A 19,644-nucleotide genomic window follows, 5' to 3' on the forward strand; every position below is an offset into this window, starting at 1 on the left:
AGAACGATGCCTCTTCGATTTTTGAGAAAGCAATCATGCTGGGGGTCTGGCTCTCGAGATTCGGGGAGCAGTGTCTCTTCGATTTTTGAGAAAGTAATCATGTTGGGAGTCTGGCTCTCGAGATTCGGAGGGCGGTGCCTCTTCGATTTTGGAGCAAGCAATCTTGTTGGGAGTGTTTTCTCGAATGTGAGTAAAGGTTGGGCATGTTTGCTAGTCTACCTTGCCACGAAGCACAGAGGTTGACACACAGGGACTTTCCAATTATCCAGCAATGGTACTGTTCCTTTACCCTCTCTTCGATTTTTGAGAAAGTAGTCATGTTGGGAGTCTGGCTCTCGAGATTCGGAGGACGGTGCCTCTTCGATTTTGGAGCAAGCAATCTTATTGGGAGTGTTTTCTCGAATGTGAGTAAAGGTTGGGCATGTTTGCTAGTCTACCTTGCCACGAGGCACAGAGGTTGACACACATGGACTTTCCAATTATCCAACAGTGGTACTGTTCCTTTACCCTTGTGGGTAATAATATGGTAGCTAGACCTTCAAAATTTATGGGTCTAAACTTTGTTAGTGCTGTTTCTTTGCTATTCTTTTACCCTTCTTGGTCAGAGCGATGTAGTGGGAGCTGCAAGCTTCACGTGCTCAACTTTGGCAGAGAACTTTGGCAAAGTTATCTGTGGTACCCATGAGCTATTGCTGCGTGTGGGAAGTGGGTGATTGGACAGTAAGATTCATGTGTTTTCTACTTCCCCAGAAGTCTTCGACAGAATACCCATAATTTCCGCAAAGCTGAGTGTGCGTGTGACATGTGCTGACAAGGCTGGAAAAGTAGGTGCCTCTTCGATTTCTGAGATCGGCCCTCGTGGTCTCTGAGGAGCCCAGCTTTTGAGGAAGCGAGCGCCTCTTCGATTTCTGAGATCGGCTTTCGTGGTCTTTGAGCAGCCCAACTTTTGAGAAATCAAACACCTCTTCGATTTATGAGATCAACCCTCGTGGTCTCTAAGCAGCCCAGCTTTTGAGAAAGCAAACGCCTCTTCGATTTCTGAGCAGGCGCCTCTTCGATGTCTGAAGCTCCGTCGAGTGCAGCTTTTTATAGGGGCTGGCATTAAGTTCCAAAGCACACTTGAATCTCCACCAGTAGAAGCTCCATTCTTGCACTTCTAAGATCTTGATTTGTCCGACCTCTTCTCTCTTCAATACCTTTGAAAATGTCTGGCCCCTCCGACCGTCGTTTTGACTTGAACCTTGTTGAAGAGGCAGCCCCGCCTTCTCCAGACAACATATGGCGCCCATCCTTCGTCTCCCTTACTGGTCCTCTTACCGTTGGGGATTCCGTGATGAAGAATGATATGACCGCTGCGGTGGTGGCCAGGAACCTTCTCACTCCCAAAGATAACAGACTACTTTCCAAACGGTCTGATGAGTTAGCTGTTAAGGATTCACTGGCTCTCAGTGTTCAGTGTGCAGGTTCTGTGTCTAATATGGCCCAACGCCTATTTGCTCGAACCCGCCAAGTTGAATCATTGGCGGCCGAAGTGATGAGTCTCAAACAGGAGATTAGAGGGCTCAAGCATGAGAATAAACAGTTGCACCGGCTCGCACATGACTATGCTACAAACATGAAGAGGAAGCTTGACCAGATGAAGGAAACTGATGGTCAGGTTTTACTTGATCATCAGAGATTTGTGGGTTTGTTCCAAAGGCATTTATTGCCTTCGTCTTCTGGGGCTGTACCGCGTAATGAAGCTCCAAATGATCAACCTCTGATGCCTCCTCCTTCTAGGGTTCTGTCCAGTACTGAGGCTCCGAATGATCCCCCTCCGATGCCTTCTCTTTCTGGGGCTCTACCGACTGCTGAGACTTCTCCTAAGCAACCTTTGTGAAGGCTCCATCTTGTTTGTTTATTTTGACTCATGTATATGTACATATTTGTAGCTTATCGGGGATATCAATAAATAAGTTTTCCTTCATTTCAACATATTGTGTTAAATACACCAAAGCCTTCTTCGCTAAGTTCTTTGAATTTTCTTTTGTTGAAGCTTGTATGTTGAAGCTTTCTGAGTGGAGCATGTAGGTTGGGGTAGTGTTCCCTTAATTTTTCGAGTGAGGAAAACTTCTCGGTTGGAGACTTGGAAAATCCAAGTCACTGAGTGGGATCGGCTATATGAATCTTAGAACGCCATTGTGCTCGGTCCTGTGTCATGTCCTTCGTTAGATCCAAGTACTCTAAGTCTTTTCTTAGAGTCTCTTCCAAAGTTTTCCTAGGTCTTCCTCTACCCCTTCGGCCCTGAACCTCTGTCTCATAGTCGCATCTTCTAATTGGAGCGTCAGTAGGCCTTCTTTGCACATGTCCAAACCACCGTAACCGATTTTCTCTCATCTTTCCTTCAATTTCGGCTACTCCTACTTTACCCCGGATATCCTCATTCCTAATCTTATCCTTTCTCGTGTGCCCACACATCCAACGAAGCATCCTCATCTCCGCTACACCCATTTTGTGTACGTGTTGATGCTTCACCGCCCAACATTCTGTGCCATACAGCATCGCCGGCCTTATTGCCGTCCTATAAAATTTTTCCTTGAGCTTCAGTGGCATACGGCGGTCACACAACACGCCAGATGCACTCTTCCACTTCATCCATCCAGCTTGTATTCTATGGTTGAGATCTCCATCTAATTCTCCGTTCTTTTGCAAGATAGATCCTAGGTAACGAAAACGGTCGCTCTTTGGTATTTCTTGATCTCCGATCCTCACCCCTAACTCGTTTTGGCCTCCATCTGCACTGAACTTGCACTCCATATATTCTGTCTTTGATCGGCTTAGGCGAAGACCTTTAGATTCCAACACTTCTCTCCAAAGGTTAAGCTTTGCATTTACCCCTTCCTGAGTTTCATCTATCAACACTATATCGTCTGCGAAAAGCATACACCAAGAAATATCATCTTGAATATGTCCTGTTAACTCATCTATTACCAACGCAAAAAGGTAAGGACTTAAGGATGAGCCTTGATGTAATCCTACAGTTATGGGAAAGCTTTCGGTTTGTCCTTCATGAGTTCTTACGGCAGTATTTGCTCCTTCATACATATCCTTTATAGCTTGGATATATGCTACTCGTACTCCTTTCTTCTCTAAGATCCTCCAAAGAATGTCTCTTGGGACCCTATCATACGCTTTTTCCAAATCTATAAAGACCATGTGTAAATCCTTTTTCCCATCTCTATATCTTTCCATCAATCTTCGTAAGAGATAGATTGCCTCCATGGTTGAGCGCCCTGGCATGAACCCGAATTGGTTGTCCGAAACCCGTGTCTCTTGCCTCAATCTATGCTCAATGACTCTCTCCCAGAGCTTCATTGTATGACTCATTAACTTAATACCCCTATAGTTCATGCAATTTTGTACGTCGCCCTTATTCTTGTAGATAGGCACCAAAGTGCTCGTTCGCCACTCATTTGGCATCTTCTTCGTTTTCAAAATCCTATTGAAAAGGTCAGTGAGCCATGTTATACCTGTCTCTCCCAAAACTTTCCACACTTCGATTGGTATATCGTCTGGGCCTATTGCTTTTCTATGCTTCATCTTCTTCAAAGCTACAACCACTTCTTCCTTCCGGATTCGACGATAAAAAGAGTAGTTTCTACACTCTTCTGAGTTACTCAACTCCCCTAAAGAAGCACTCATTTCATGTCCTTCATTGAAAAGATTATGAAAATAACCTCTCCATCTGTCTTTAACCGCGTTCTCTGTAGCAAGAACCTTTCCATCCTCATCCTTGATGCACCTCACTTGGTTTAGGTCTCTTGTCTTCTTTTCCCTTGCTCTAGCTAGTTTATAGATATCCAACTCTCCTTCTTTGGTATCTAGTCGTTTATACATATCGTCGTAAGCCGCTAACTTAGCTTCTCTGACCGTTTTCTTCGCCTCTTGCTTCGCTTTTCTATACCTTTCACCATTTTCATCGGTCCTCTCCTTGTATAAGGCTTTACAACATTCCTTCTTAGCCTTCACCTTTGTTTGTACCTCCTCATTCCACCACCAAGATTCCTTTTGGTGTGGGGCAAAGCCCTTGGACTCTCCTAATACCTCTTTTGCTACTTTAATACCTCTTTTGCTACTTTTCGGATACAACTAGCCATGGAATCCCACATTTGGCTAGCTTCCCCCTCTCTATCCCACACACATTGGGTGATTACCTTCTCTTTGAAAATGGCTTGTTTTTCTTCTTTTAGATTCCACCATCTAGTCCTTGGGCACTTCCAAGTCTTGTTCTTTTGTCTCCCTCTTTTGATATGTACATCCATCACCAACAAGCGATGTTGATTAGCCACGCTCTCTCCTGGTATAACTTTGCAATCCTTACAAGTTATACGATCCCCTTTCCTCATTAGAAGAAAATCTATTTGTGTTTTTGACGACCCACTCTTGTAGGTGATCACATGTTCTTCTCTCTTCTTAAAGAAGGTGTTGGCTAAGAAGAGATCATATGCCATTGCAAAATCCAAGATAGCTTCCCCATCCTCGTTTCTCTCCCCAAAACCATGGCCACCATGAAAACCTCCATAGTTGCCTGTCTCCCTGCCCACGTGTCCATTTAGATCTCCTCCTATAAATAACTTCTCCGTCTGAGCAATTCCTTGCACCAAGTCTCCAAAGTCTTCCCAAAATTTCTCCTTCGAACTCGTATCCAACCCTACTTGAGGTGCGTACGCACTAATCACATTGATAAGTTCTTGTCCTATTACAATCTTGATTGCCATGATTCTATCTCCTACCCTCTTGACATCTACAACATCTTGTGTCAAGGTCTTGTCCACGATGATGCCAACACCGTTTCTCGTTCTATTTGTGCCCGAATACCAAAGTTTAAACCCTGAGTTTTCTAGATCCTTTGCCTTACTACCAACCCACTTAGTTTCTTGTAGGCACATAATATTTATCCTTCTCCTCACCATAACTTCCACTACTTCCATAGATTTTCCCGTTAAGGTTCCTATATTCCACGTTCCTAAACGCATTTTGCTCTCTTGAACTCTACCCTTCTGTCCTAGCTTCTTCACCCTCCCCCGTCTAATAGGATCAAAGTACTTCTTTTGTGTGTCCCGTGTAAAGTTGATAGGAGCATATGCTCCCAAACAACTTTGAGTGGAGTCGTTCGAAAAGAAGTTTCTACGGCCCCCTTGCTCATTTAACACTGCATCCGGGTGCCGATGGAGATACAGCGACCCTTGCTCACTTATCACTGTGCTCGGGCCACACAGCGCGCCACTTACGGGTGACGCCCTAGCTTTAGCGCGATTTTGTTCTGGGTTCATTTTCATAAGGATTCGACGTGATCATGGAGTGCCGGCTGTCGACTACCTGACGCCCTCCCCCTCCTCCTTTATCCGGGCTTGGGACCGGCAATGTAAAATTACATAGGCGGAGTTAACCAAAAGATCAAACAATCAAAAAAAAGTTATCGTGTGGTTCCTTAAGCTGAAAAAATAACTGATAAGTACATTCTAAAAGTACGGGTTTTCACAATCTATCCTCTTTAATTAAAAGAAATTTCGTTCCCAAAATTTATAAACAAACTCCTTTCAATTCAAGCATATCTAACTTAAACTAGTCTTGTTCCGATGTTCCTAAGGGGGCCTAATAACCTGGCTTTGATACTATTATGTTGCTCCAAACAACGGGATAAATAAATTGCGGGCCAATAAAAGTAAACAAAATGAAAAACAAACTTGTCCTATACAAATAATCTGAAAAACCTTACAAGGTGTACAAAATAAATAAATCTTTAAATCTCTCGTCCAACACAACCTTAGCTTGTACCTGTTTTGCCAAAACTCATCTGAAAAATAAAAGGGTGAAGGGTGAGCAACAACCACCGCCGCCGATTGAGTAGAATATGTAAATGCCAGTCAAACTTCTTGTTTTACGCACTCTAAAAAAATAGGGTCATTTTGGTTCCAGCCCCTAATCAACCAAATTGTTAGACTAAAACCTTGTTTGATCGAGGTCCTTAACATCATTTAAGAGATTTAACTCATGCATTATGCATTTATGTATTTAATATCCCACAAATTATGAATTTAAACAAATTCAAATAATATTTTTAAAATATTGTCAAAAAAATTAATATTTTTAAAATATAATAAATACTTAAAAATAAATATTAGAGTAATATTGTTCTTCACAAAATTATAGCTAGAAAATAATGTACCCACATAATTATTAACATATTTAAAAAAAAATAACTACTTATATATATATATATATATATATATATATATATATATATATATATATTGTCGGTAACTACTGATATATTTAAAAACATAAAATAAATACATATAATTGGCATGGGTACATTTAGCACAAATAAAAATGGGTACAAATAAATTAAAAAATATGGCTACAAAGGGCACAAAAAGAAATTAATATATGGACACAAATTAAAACTAAAAAGAAAATTGGTACAAATTAAAAAAGGGTAGCAAATTAAAAATGGGTACAAACTAAAAATAAAAATATATGATACAAAATTTAGCCATAAATATAAATATATAAAATGTAACATTTCTAACACTAAATGAATTTATGTAGAAATAAAAAATATTTTATTATTGAAATAAGTAATGACGTTTAGTAATACCTAAGGACCTTGATCAAAAATTGAAATGGAATAAGGTTTTAATTAATAGATTAGCAAAAAGAAGGATATGAACCTAATTTCTTCAAAAAAATATCATACATTTATATCAACGCTTTAGCCACATAATTTTAAACCACATCATCCCTTCACGTAATTTCTAATTGTAATTGTACTACTTGGACAACAAAAATTCTCTCTTCATTTATAGTATAAATAAAGGCAAAATACATGAATATAACACAAAATTCCTCAAGCCCTTCCCTCTCTTCTCTTCCCTCTAACCGATCTCACTCACTAAATTTATACGACAACATGTTTATTATTATTATTATTTTCTAAAAATTATGAGTAACTACGTCTTATGTAACCTCTCACGTAAAGAGTTTCCAATAAAATAACATTTTCTCGACAATTTATCTTTAACTCAAAAGAGGAAAGAAACTATTAATATTAAGGATAATGTTAGGGAAGCCACATTTCTAATCAACACTTAAGTAATAATCCAATCATCAACATACACATCATTTGGTTTCCAAATTTGGCTTAGAAATATGGTCTCCCTCACATACCCTACTATTAATCAGTTATTTGTCTTTCGGTTTTGAATTATGCAAGTATGGTGGATTAAATACCACGTGTGTACTGAGCATGCGAAAGAAGAAAAGGAATGTGTATAATTCATTTCACAAGTTCAAACTCGGACCTTAAGATGCATAACATACCCTAGATCCAAACTCGAAATCTAAACTATCAAAATCGAGAGAAAATCTCTTACGACCAACACGTTGTCCCAGTGAGCAGTAGAATAGATGATTGTTATCTGTTCAAATAGTACATAATTCGTTGGTTAGATAATTGTCCTGTGATATCACGAGTTGCAAATGAAAATTTCTCCACAACACCATGAGCATAAACCTCATACTTTGGACCTCCATGATCCAAGATCCAGGATCCGGGCCTGTAGCCCAAATCATATTCCAAGTTGCCGCCTCCATAAATCAAGGCCAAGGTCCAAACCCAACATGTCATTTGTCGGACCGAGCCGAGATTTGAATGGGCTAGGCCCATCACAAGGGATTCCTTGGACTATCCATTTGGGGAATTGACCATTTAACAGGAGGGAAATACAATATGATTTGAAAATGGTGGACCCGCCCGAAGAAAAAGTAGCTCCCTATCTAGGTCCCGGAAAAGGATCCGGCGATGATCATTTTTCTTGGAAATTCGAGGGATCTCATGATCATGTTCGTTTATCTTACATCGTACGGTTAGAAATTATTTAAATTTTAAAATTTAAAATTAAATATAAATAGTACCTAAACGAAAACTGACCGTACTGTGTACAATGAATGATTACGATCACGAGATCCACGGATCACCAGAAAAAGGATCCAGTGAAAATCCATTTCCCCAAGTCCTAACCGCAATGGGAATCGGATCCCCTCTGGACCCAAAGGAACTAAGCCCAAGGATCAAATGATTTGGATCATTGAAATTTGATCTAACGGCTACAATTATTATAACTTTTAGAGAGTCATCTGTTTATAGCCGTTGAATTAAATTTCATTGGCCTTAAATTTCATTGGCCTGGATCTTTTGATGAGTAAGTTTAGTTCCTTTAGGTCCAAAGAGGATCCGGTTCCACCGTAATGAACCCTAAACCTATAGACACACAAGGTCCCCACGTTGGATCTGATCGAAAAGCAGAATCATCATCACTTATAATACAAAGGTAGTTGTAATTTATGAGAAATGCAAAAAAGACTCATTCAAATGGAATTTCACCGTTAACTTTCATGTTAATATTTCTCATTTTTGAGAAACCTTCTTAGATTGCTCTGTAATTTGTAAACCAATTTATTAACAAGTAGTATAACATTGTTATCTATTTATCTTATTTCTTTAATAAAGATAGAGCTCATTAACATATGTTGATCCCATTATTAGAGTTCGAATAATAATATAAATAAACGGTGAAAATTGTTGTGGCCTATATTTTACAGAGATGTGCGGCAAAGAGAAGAAGAGAGATTGGAGAATAGACTTGAGGAATTGTGTGTTAATTTCCTAGTCCTTGTGCCTTTATTTATAGTAATTAGGAGGAGAGAAACTTGCTCTCCAAGTAATACAAAGTATATTAGGGAAGATATTCTAGATCCCAAAGGATTCCTACTTTATCTCTACTTAGGATTTACACAATCACATATTGATAAGAACATATGTCACAACACTCCCCCTTGAGTGTGCAAATACTCAAGTAGATGGCGCATCAGATCTTCAGGAAAATGTAGAAGTAGTGGATGAAATCGTCTCGTTTAGTCGGCACAAGTAGCGAATGCGAGTCTCAAAACAAACGGAAGAATGCAGGAGTGGTAAAACTCACAAAACCTTGCTATGGCAAAACCCAAGGTGGGAGAAAAACGCATAGGCTAAGGAGAAAAGTGAGAAGTTGCATTAAGTCAAAACTATACGTCTTCTGGACGCAAGTAGAATAGCTCACAAGGGTATGATCAGCCCAGGATGGGTGCCTCGTTAAAACCTAGTTAGGTAGCAAAAACCCAGTAGGAAAAATGCTCCTAATCATAGGGAAAATGAGTACATTAAGATTAAGTGAGTATACTTCTAGATACTCTCCCTGAGTTTGACAAAACTTCCAAATGAAACTACAAGCATCGCAAATGAGAAAGTTACGCATACCAATTCCTTGGACAAGCTTCTGAAATGTAGACTTCGGTAGTGACTCCGTGTAGATGTCAGCAAGGTTATTTGGGATTGAACTGCTTGACTTCAATCTTCCGATGCTCATGCTGATGTAGACACAATATGCTTGGTGTTGACTTGTTGGATGTATCATGATTTGGTCGATACATACAGCGTTGTATTCATGGATCGTTGTTGGGACTCAACGATGGATGAAAAACGCAGGGATTTTGAATATGCTCAACAAGAATTCTCGACCATATCTCTCACGTGATGAGACATAGTGAGTCTTGGAACGATTCAAAGGTTTCGCAACAAAAGGTCTATCTAGTTAACCTCCAAGATATTGCGGTGTTCCTTAATGGTAAAGACATAACTATGCGGGAACGTACCTTGTGTGATCAGATAGACGGTCTGATTCAGCGAATCCCACAAGGTAGGCATCATTCCGAAGATCAAGGGGGTGTGATCTATTCTGAGATGTATAGGGAATAAGCCCAAATCCGTAGTAACGGAAAAAAAAACGTCTTTAACACCAAATTTGGTGGCGGCGTGTTAGGCGCAGTGCTGCTTTATGCCAAAATATTATCAGCACATAAGATGTCTGATCTAGTGCATTTGAGCTAAGTACAACAAACGCCAATGGTACTTGGTTATGGCTGCCTCACGTTCCAATATGGAACCTTATGCTCCATACCCACCGTTAAAGGTCTCATTTGCATCTAGCATACAGATGATCGGGATATACTCATACGTAACACCTTCTGGGTCTAGTTTGAGTGGTGGACCAGAATACCATCAAAACTAGCTCGAAACTTCAGGTCGAGGTAATGTCAAGATCATTCATCTTATAGTCCGACATGCGAGTTAATTTGCTCAACTCTAGCAATTTTGGATTTTATACATGCATGGGCATATATCCCTAACTGATCAAATATTCACTTAGACAGGTATACCACATACGCCCGGATAGTTCTGCATCCGTAAAGTGAAGGCTTATTGGGAATCAAGAGGATGTTCTTGTGGTCTATAACTATTTGAATCAGTACATGTAAGTCCTTTGGAAACTCTATGTAGGTTCATATCACGATCCTAGAGATACTACAACCACGTTTGTAATGCTGCAATCAATCACATGGCGTATGAGAGAAACCTTGCGCCACAAGGCGTCATATTGCACTATTTCATTCATCTCATTCGTCATAGGTTGATTCTTTTAGTTGACCAATCAGTTCTACGTTGATATTAATCAACGAAACGCGGTTCGTTATCGTCGCTTTTCATTTATGTCGGTACCATATAAATGAAACATCATTTATGATAATCTCATTCCAATTCCATATCTCATCCAAACTAGTATACTGGACCAAGAGCTTCAGGTCTCGAGAGTAATCCGGATTTAATCTCATGAGATGAAAAGGTCTGAGACAGCGATCGAGGGGTGGATTCATTCGTGCCACGTTCCTCCTCTTTTGGGGAGGTAAATCCTCGAACCGAGTTATCTACCATGCTTCTGGCATAAGATAGATTGATTGGCTAGCTGCCAATGTACGAGGGTCGGCCACAATTGTGGTTTTCCTACTTTCAGGACAAAGGTCCGAAGTACATTTGGTACACATCTTTGCAGGCACATTTGCAGCTGGTATATGTGATCTCGTCACTTTTTCTAGATCAGAGGAAGTGTCTGGTTAAACTCTGACGATCTAGATTGGGATCGATATGAGACATAGTGGGGACGTCCACGATAATTCGCGTCGTTCTTTAGGAACGGTGACGTTCTTATCTCCCCCTAACGACGGGAAGACTGGCTCATAAAAGTGACAATCCACAAAACGAGCGGTAAAGAGATCGCCTGTCAAAGGTTATTTAGTAACGATTATTAGAAGAAGAATCATAATCGACATAGATTTCCATCCTTCCCTGATGACCTTTTTGTTCTTGTGTACGTAAGGGCAGTGCAAATGGCACATAGACCGCACAACCAAAGACGCGCAAATGCGATATGTCAGGTTCGTATCTGGTAACCAACTGACACGTGCTTTATAAGGTTGGGTCGTGACGGGCCTCAGGCGGACCAACATGGTTGCTTGCAATATTGCATGGCCCCAAGCAGAGGTCGGGAACTGTGGTACGTATGACCAGTCGACCACGCAATCATTTGAAGGCATTTAATGAATACTTCTGCTGGGTCGTTCTGGGTATGAACATGGGACTGGATGTTCAACTTCAAAAAAACCCAACCGACATGCAATATCCATCGAGATTTAAAGTGTTCGATGTAACTGTCGATGTAAATTCTCCAACTTATCCAATCAAATAAAGTTGATCAGATAATCAGGGTGGTGAGCCCTGAGCTTGTTAATCTGAGCTACCAGTGTGGAGAATGCAACTTGTGGACAACAACCACACGTGTGACAAACGTGTAGAAGCATCAACCAATACTATAGAATATTTAAATGGTCCGTAGGGTGGTTGAATCTATCCACAAATGTCCCATTTGAATCCTTTGTAAAAAGATGGAGGGTGCTAAGGTATAATACGTGTCCAGGTATGATTTCTTTACTTTTGGTAAAAGGATGCCTAAAATGGCGCATCACGAATCATCCTAGATATCCCAAACGTACATCCATAACGAAAATTCCTTAGGAATCTCAGGCTTCTGGCCGGCCATATAATGGGGCTGAATGGATGTAATCCATTCGTTAAGCGTTCCATCTTCTCTAGAATATGCATTTAACTATATTCGTAGGAAGTGCAAAAATGGTGATATGCCAATGAATTTTTACTCCATTTTCTACATTGGTTTCGATATGGTAATAATACTCTCGAATATCCTTAAAGCTCAAAAGGGCGTTCTTCCGGAACGAAGTGAGTATAAGGTTTCCCTTTATGGTAAAGTTAATACCATTGGACAATATAGGGCAATGCCATGCCCCACAATCAGGTTGGATAAGCCTGAAAGGTTGTCAGGGGATGATTAGGTATGAAGTTAGCATAGAACCAGACAGCTAACTTTCCCACAAAACATACCTAAGCATGAGTTAATTGTAGTCACATGTGGTAATCTTCGTTAATTAACTCTTTTATTCAAGAATAATGGTGACATCCAAACACTAATCTTAAATCCGAGAACAAAATAAACCAAAAAAAAACAATGGGGTTCGGCCAATAGGCCGTCCATGTCAAATTTTGCTCTTCCAAATGTATTAGGTGGAGCAAAATGAGTCTTCACAAATGGACTACGAGAATTGTACCTATTCATGGACGTAACAGTTTCAATCATGTTTTGCTTCAGGCAAAAATTCATCTTTGCATGATTTGAAACAGTCCATAATGGATTTGAAGAGTCATGAAGTCCTCAGTAGGGAGGTACTTCCATTGGATATGCTTCAGGCATAATTCTTCGAATAAGGATCATGGCGGATGCTTATTCACGTCTTGTATCCACATAAAGTAGTTTACTATTCGAAACTTCCAAGTCAGTGAAATCGAACTTGTTACGGTTCGACAATACGCTGAATGGAGGAAACAAGAATGTGATTGGTGTTTTAGGAAATAAAATTTCCATAAACAACAAATTTAGAACATTCAGGTTCGAAGACATGGTTTGGTTTAAACGGATTTAAGCATGGAGAACTTCGGGTCTCAACATGAATGTTGCGCATTAAGAAACTTCAGGTTCATATGGCACTTTTCCGAAACTTCGGGTTCGGAAGTATGAACTTTTAAGTTCATAATACCTGCAGACAAACACAAATATATATGCAAGCAAATATACAACAAGGATATACAAAGATATAACTTCAGGTTTATAATTATAATTGAATTAATTTATTTGGACTTCGGCCCAAATTAAAATGTGGGTGAAAAAAAAATATAAAACCCATTGGGCCTAAAAATAATTAGGCAGATAAAATGTGGGGCCCAACAGAAAAATTAAGTCCACGGGGTGGCGTAAACAAATGGGTGTCGTGTGACCTAGGCCCAAAATGGGGCTAGGGTGTCTCGGGTGGGGCTGCAGGCCCATGGGGACAGCATGGGGTTGGGCTGCTACGGGCAGACCCCCCAAATTTTTTTTTTTCACACAAATGGCTGCATCAAGCACGCCCCAAAAGAAAACTAAAAAAATTCCTTTTTTCGGGCTGGGCCGCTGCAAGCAAGCCCAGAAACAAACAAAATTTGTTTTTGTTTTTTTTTTTTCGCACGGGTTGGGCCGTGACATCTCAAAACAGCAGCAGGCCCAAAAGGCACTGATGCAGGCCGAGGGACAGGAGCCCACTAGGGCTCGAGTTTTGGGATCCAAGACACCCCAGCGGCGCTAGGTGTCGGAATCGAACCGGGGGGATGCCGGCGTCGCTTCGAGCGACTGTCCTCGGGGGTTTAAGGCATGGCGAAGCATGTGGGTTCAATTGGGAACCGTAGTTGTAGACGGCGACCTTTGGTTTCGACGTTGGGGGATCCGAGAACCATCGGGGTTCAAAGAACCAGGCGGTGTTCATCGAGCTTTCTGGAAAAAAACCCATCGTCTTCGACGATGGCTATGTCCCAATCACAACTGCAGGTGTGAGTACCCAGTAATAACGGTGGTGAAGCCGCCGACTTCGGGCGGCACCGTTGGTTAGGGTTTGATGCCAAAGGCATCTTTCAGATTGGAGCAAGGGTTTTGCTCCGGTGCTTCGCATCCTATTGTGGGCTCGCGTAAGCCCAGTGATGTCGGGGTCACGGGGAAGAAACCCTAGGTTTCTTGAAAAATTCTAATAGAATTTAATTCAATTATATGCATATGAAATTCAATATATATTTCAATGAATCACATATTTACGTTGATGCATATGCAAATAATAGTTTCAATGCATGTACATATGTACAATTCAATTCATGACAAATATCAAATTCACATAATTGCAGCAATTTTGGTTATGAGGCATACACAATTTATGTAGAATCTAAAATATGTTAAACGTAAAGTTGGGTCATGCATCATGGTGAATGTTCATGCTATCAGGGCTTCAAAAATATCGAGTTAAAAGCCGTTGTTTTGGAAGAACCTGATTGCGTGATTATATGAATGAACTGGTTTGATGCAGAAAAATTATTTCTTCAATTTCGGCTTTCATCTTCAAGCTTGCATCACGTTCAACATAAGAAGAAAAATAAATTGAATCAATAACAATATATGAATTCCATAAAATCAAGATTTAATCAATTAAAAATAATTGAAACGTAATACTCCCCTGATTCTAGACGAATAAATTCTCTTTAAATTCTTCTAAGCACAGCGTGAAGAGCGTGCTGATAACGTGTTGTGGCCTATATTTTACAGAGATGTGCGGCAAAGAGAAGAAGAGAGATTGGAGAATAGACTTGAGAAATTGTGTGTTAATTCTCCAGTCCTTGTACTTTTATTTATAGTAATTAGGAGGAGAGAAACTTGCTCTCCAAGTAATACAAATTATATTAGGGAAGATCTTCTAGATCCCAAAGGATTCCTACTTTATCTCTACTTAGGATTTACACAATCATATGTATCGATAAGAACATATGTCACAACAAAAATAACATTTTTGTTCATTAACTAATTAATCCGGTTAAACGAACCCACACAAATTGCATGTTCACGCTTGCAAACAAAGTAACAAAACCAACGCGCCACTCCTCCCTCTCTCTCCTTTTATTTGTCAGAAAATGAAGACTCAGAAATCTGAACAAGAAGAGATCACTCTCTCTTTACTCTCTGTGTTGCTGAACTAAATACAGAGACGAGGGACGAGTCACTGAGTCACTGAGTCACTGAGTCGTCCGAGCCGAGCCCGCACTGAGCTTCTCTAGCTAACTTAGCTAACCATGGCTGCAGCGCTGGAGTGCTGGTCGGGCCGAGCGAGCGCGGACGAGGACATGGTGGAGCAGGGGCTGATGAGGACGCATGACAGATCGGAGGGTGCGACGGCGGAGTCGGAGAGTTCGACTGGCGCCGGAGTGAAGGATTCGTCCGCGATGCAGAAGAAGCTGCAGAGGCTGAGCCGGAACGTGTCCGAGGCCATCGCGTCGCTCAAGAACTCGCTGAATCTAGACTCGGCGAGTGACTCGGCGACGGCGTCGTTTGGAAAGATCGAGAGCTCGAGGAAGTTGGTGTGGGGGAGTGTGGTGCGAAACCTCACGCAGCTCTACCCTGGCAGTCAGCTGCCGGAGAAGCTCGTCTCCAACATTCGCAAGCATTACGATTCTCTTCCCCTCAGGTTTCAAAGCTGAATATTTAGCTCTGTTTGGTTACTGAGTTTGGTTTATACTTGTTTGGATTGATAGATTGCGACTTTGTGCAATTTGTTGAGCGGCCAAACAGAGGATTTGGATTGTGTTCTGATTGATTTTGCTTGTTTAGTGATTTGGGTTTTTGTGTATGTGTTGAATAGTTATGCTCAGGCGGGGTTCGAAATGAAAGAAGTGTTTCTTCATATAAAATTGATAGAGCAGGCATCATTGGATGGGCATCCTGCAATGTTGATTCAAGAGGTGTCTGACATGGAGGCTCTGGGGTCTGTGTTCAAGCTCACATTTGCTTGTAATTGTTCGATTTCATGGCCATTGATGTCTGTTGCACTCGATAATGATTTGATTTTCTACAAGAAGATACAGATTTTTGAGAAGAAAGGGTGTACTATTGGTGTTGTTCTTCTTATGGTTGAAGCTGGAGAAGATAAATTGTTCAGAAACCGGGTTGAAAATGCATTGAAGTCGGCCGTAAGGAAGCCCAAATCGAGCACAGTGAAGCTCGCATTTGGGCTATGCGGGTGTCAAGAAGAGAATACTAAGGGGAGGGAGGTGGAGGATATTGACGACGACATTGGTGAACAAAACTATAGGAATGGGTTTGAGATTTCTAGCCACACGATTCAGCTTCCGAATCCTCTACCCACTTCGTCAGTTGTTGTATCAGTAGACGAATGGCAGACAATCCAATCTGGCGGGGATGGGATAGGAAAGTGGCTGTTGAACTCTGATAATTTCGACTTTGTTGATCAGATTGGACCCAATTCATATAAGGGAGTGTACAAGGGGAAAAAGGTTGGAATTGAGAAGCTTAAGGGGTGCGACAAGGGGAATTCCTATGACTTTGAACTCCGAAGAGATCTTTTGGAGCTCATGACATGTGGGAACAAGAACATTCTGCAATTTTATGGTGTTTGCATCGATGACAATCATGGGTTGTGCGTTGTTATGAAGCTGATAGAAGGTGGATCAGTATATGACTTGATGCTTAAGAAAAAGAAGCTTCAGACTAAGGACATATTAAGGATTGCTGTTGATGTAGCAGAGGGAGTCAAGTTCATGAATGACCACGGCGTTGCATATAGAGACCTCAACACACAGCGAATATTATTGGATCGACATGGGAATGCTTGCTTGGGTGACATGGGTATAGTTGCTGCTTGCCAAAGTGTTGGTGACGCAATGGAGTATGAGACTGATGGATACCGGTGGCTAGCTCCCGAGGTTAGCTCATTGTTGCCTCAGTTATTATTCCGTTAATTAATATAGCTTAGTACTTATCAATCATCATGGCAATCTTTAAACCAGTTAAATTGAGTTCTTTCACTGCTACAATCTTTTTATCCTGTCAATCTGCATGTTCCAAAGCACCGGGAACAAATTGACGCTCATCCATTTCCACTGTTCATTGCATATCCAAATGTGTCATAAACCAAGTTCCACATCTTTTGCCGTTGTTCCAAGACCTCTCTGATATGATCGAATTGCAGATAATCTAGGCATTATTTTGCTACAAAAGCTTTACCTGCATAGACCTTCCCAGCATACAAGATTTGATCTATTTCTTACGGATTTTGTGTTAGGTTTCACCGGCACTCATATCAGATTCAATGTATCAATTCACCTATTCATGATCAATCGATTGTCACTAAGGACACTTTATGTCACTCACCCCAACATAATTGTTTGAGCATGCCGACCATGTCTTCATAGTTGTTGGCACTTTACATCTCAATGTACTGTTTACCTAAAACTTTGCCCGGCATTTTAGGCAAAGGATAATGCTAATGGTCCCTGAGATTGTCTAACTCTACATTTTGGTCTCTGACATTGAAAATCGATAGAAGTGGTCATGAGTTTGTCCCCGTATTCAGTGAAAAACCTATCAATCCTCGTTACATTGTCACGTGAACGATCACGAGACTATATTTTTAAGGGTATTGTTGTCAAAACAACCCCTCCATGTACGAGTATATTGACAAATTTTTCACGGAACGCCCACAATGATTTGCGGTGGACAAATTCAGGGACACTTTTATTGATTTTCAATTTTAAGGACCAAAATAAGGAGTTATGCCGATCTCAAGAATCATTTTTGGCTAAAAATCTCACTTTGCCCAACTACTTTTATCCATTCCGCTAAACAAATCACCGTAGCTGCAGCCTTAAAGTAGTGCTACCTTCAGAAATACAGGTATTATAAATGAAGCTTTTAAGTTTTTAGCCTGATCACGGTTCAAGCATTATACCCTTTCCGGATCCATTGTTTGATCCCACTCTATAAACCCATATTTTATCCAACTTTTATGTGCTTTTGATAATAATTGGATGCTGAGACAAACTCTAGGTACAAATACTTGATGATGAAATTAGATTTGCTTTGATTTGGGTCACGGGAAATGCGGATGCAAATCACTTAGAAAAGAATAATTCTTTCTTTCCTCCAGTTTGGCCTTTTGGGACCACTTTTTGTCACTTTCCCTTTTATATACTATCTAACAATCTGAACGCCTCCAACAATGAACTTGCTCAGATTTTTTGTAAGTACAGTGCATTCTAATAAAAATTAAGCTTATTTTTAGCTACATCTCTTGGAACTCGATTTTAATCTCACTTTGCTTCCTGTAACTCAAAAGTCACCACTTTATTTCCTGAAACTAAAAATTCGCTTCACTTTGCCCCCTGAGACTCGATTTTGATCCCATTTTACTCCCAGAAACTCAAAAGTCGTCATTGCACTATATTAAACTCAAATTCGCTCCACATTGCCTTACTTTTGTTAATTCCATTATGTGGGTTTGATTTGGGTGCAATAGGCTAATCAATATCTTTTTTATTTTTTTCCATTTCAAAATATCTTCTTTTAGACTCTCTGATTGTTGAATGTTAACGCATAGTGGAGATTTATAATCAAGTTCATTGGAACACGTGGCATAGTCTTATTGGGTGATGAGTCCCACATACGTTCCAGGGGCAATTTTTGAGTGTTAGGAGAAGAGAGAGAGCATCCACAAGTCAAGGTGGAACAAATTTTAAGTTTTAGGTAGTAAAATGGTGATTTTTAAGTTACAGGAGTCAAAGTGAGATCAAAATCGAGTTACAGAAGGCGTAGCTAAAAATAAGCCAAAACTTAAACTTGAAATGTTCGTCCACCTCATCTCTGATTTGAATTAATTGTATCCATGCTATCCAGCATACTAGCTGGGTGACATCTTTTATTCACCAATGTTTTTCCACATCTTTCCGCTTTGGTATTATCTCCCATTTATGATCTGAATACTTGAAATATAGAAATGGTGTTCATTGATTTGTTTGCCTCTCTGGTTGGACACAGATCATCGCTGGTGATCCAGAGTGTGTTAGCGAGACATGGATGAGTAATGTGTACAGTTTCGGGATGGTAATTTGGGAGATGGTCACTGGTGAGGCAGCATATGCCGCATGTTCACCGGTCCAAGCAGCAGTCGGGATCGCTGCCTGTGGCCTCAGACCCGAGATTCCGAAGGACTGCCCACAAATTCTGAAGTCCTTGATGACCAAGTGCTGGAACAATTCACCGTCAAAGCGCCCTCAGTTCTCGGAAATCCTATCAACTTTGCTGCAATCAAGCAACAGTAATAGGTGAACATCCTTTAGCTAGCCTCACTGATATTTTATTGGAACTCTATCTCTAAAACGAGGGGAAAAGGGCGAAAAAATGTATATTTTATTGGATTACTTCAGACTATCTCTAATGTTCCGGCCTAAAGTTAAAAGTTTGGAAGTTATATTTGACGTCAAAAGTTATATCATCTCCAATTTACATTTTGACTTTTAATTTTTAACTTTTGTGCATTGGAGATGGTTCGAACTCAAAGCTAAATTTTTGTTTTGTTTTTATTTTATTTCGAATCATAAACCATTAAAACACATACACTTTATTCCATGACATTAAAAACTATCAACGCGTTCTCCTTGTCGATTCCACTAGTGCTCAATGAGATCAAATTCATATTGTGACGTTTTCCCTATCGGGATGAAGCTTTTTTTGTTTTTTT

General features: G+C 40.4%; 2 protein-coding genes across 3 annotated transcripts in view; both read left to right on the top strand.

Moving 5' to 3' along the window:
* The window catches only part of LOC126615530 (uncharacterized), a 55,794-nt gene that overhangs the window by 2,220 nt on the left and 33,930 nt on the right, over positions 1-19,644 (top strand). Inside the window, exon 1 of one of the 2 annotated variants that reach the window (XM_050283354.1) lies at positions 438-456. The exons of the other annotated variant lie outside the window; for it this stretch is intronic. The gene's annotated coding sequence lies outside the window, so the exon portion shown is untranslated. Of the gene's footprint in view, positions 1-437; positions 457-19,644 lie in introns of those variants that run through there. 2 annotated transcript variants of the gene reach the window in all.
* LOC126615523 (uncharacterized) lies at positions 14,966-19,398 on the top strand. The gene is made up of 3 exons (XM_050283345.1): positions 14,966-15,576; positions 15,751-16,831; positions 18,942-19,398. Exons 1-3 carry the CDS (start codon positions 15,185-15,187, stop codon positions 19,230-19,232), a joined length of 1,764 nt encoding a protein of 587 aa, XP_050139302.1. The 5' UTR covers positions 14,966-15,184; the 3' UTR covers positions 19,233-19,398.

This window comes from Malus sylvestris, chromosome 3 (genome assembly GCF_916048215.2).
Source record: "Malus sylvestris chromosome 3, drMalSylv7.2, whole genome shotgun sequence".
Lineage (NCBI taxonomy): Eukaryota > Viridiplantae > Streptophyta > Magnoliopsida > Rosales > Rosaceae > Malus > Malus sylvestris.

What these genes read in the sequence shown, in the direction of transcription:
- LOC126615523 (XM_050283345.1), top strand. Translation starts at nt 15,185, where the DNA reads ATGGCTGCAGCGCTGGAGTGCTGGTCGGGCCGAGCGAGCGCGGACGAG. An exon ending in TACGATTCTCTTCCCCTCAG is followed by an intron (nt 15,577 to 15,750) that starts GTTTCAAAGCTG and finishes TGTGTTGAATAG; the next exon opens with TTATGCTCAGGCGGGGTTCG. An exon ending in ACCGGTGGCTAGCTCCCGAG is followed by an intron (nt 16,832 to 18,941) that starts GTTAGCTCATTG and finishes GGTTGGACACAG; the next exon opens with ATCATCGCTGGTGATCCAGA.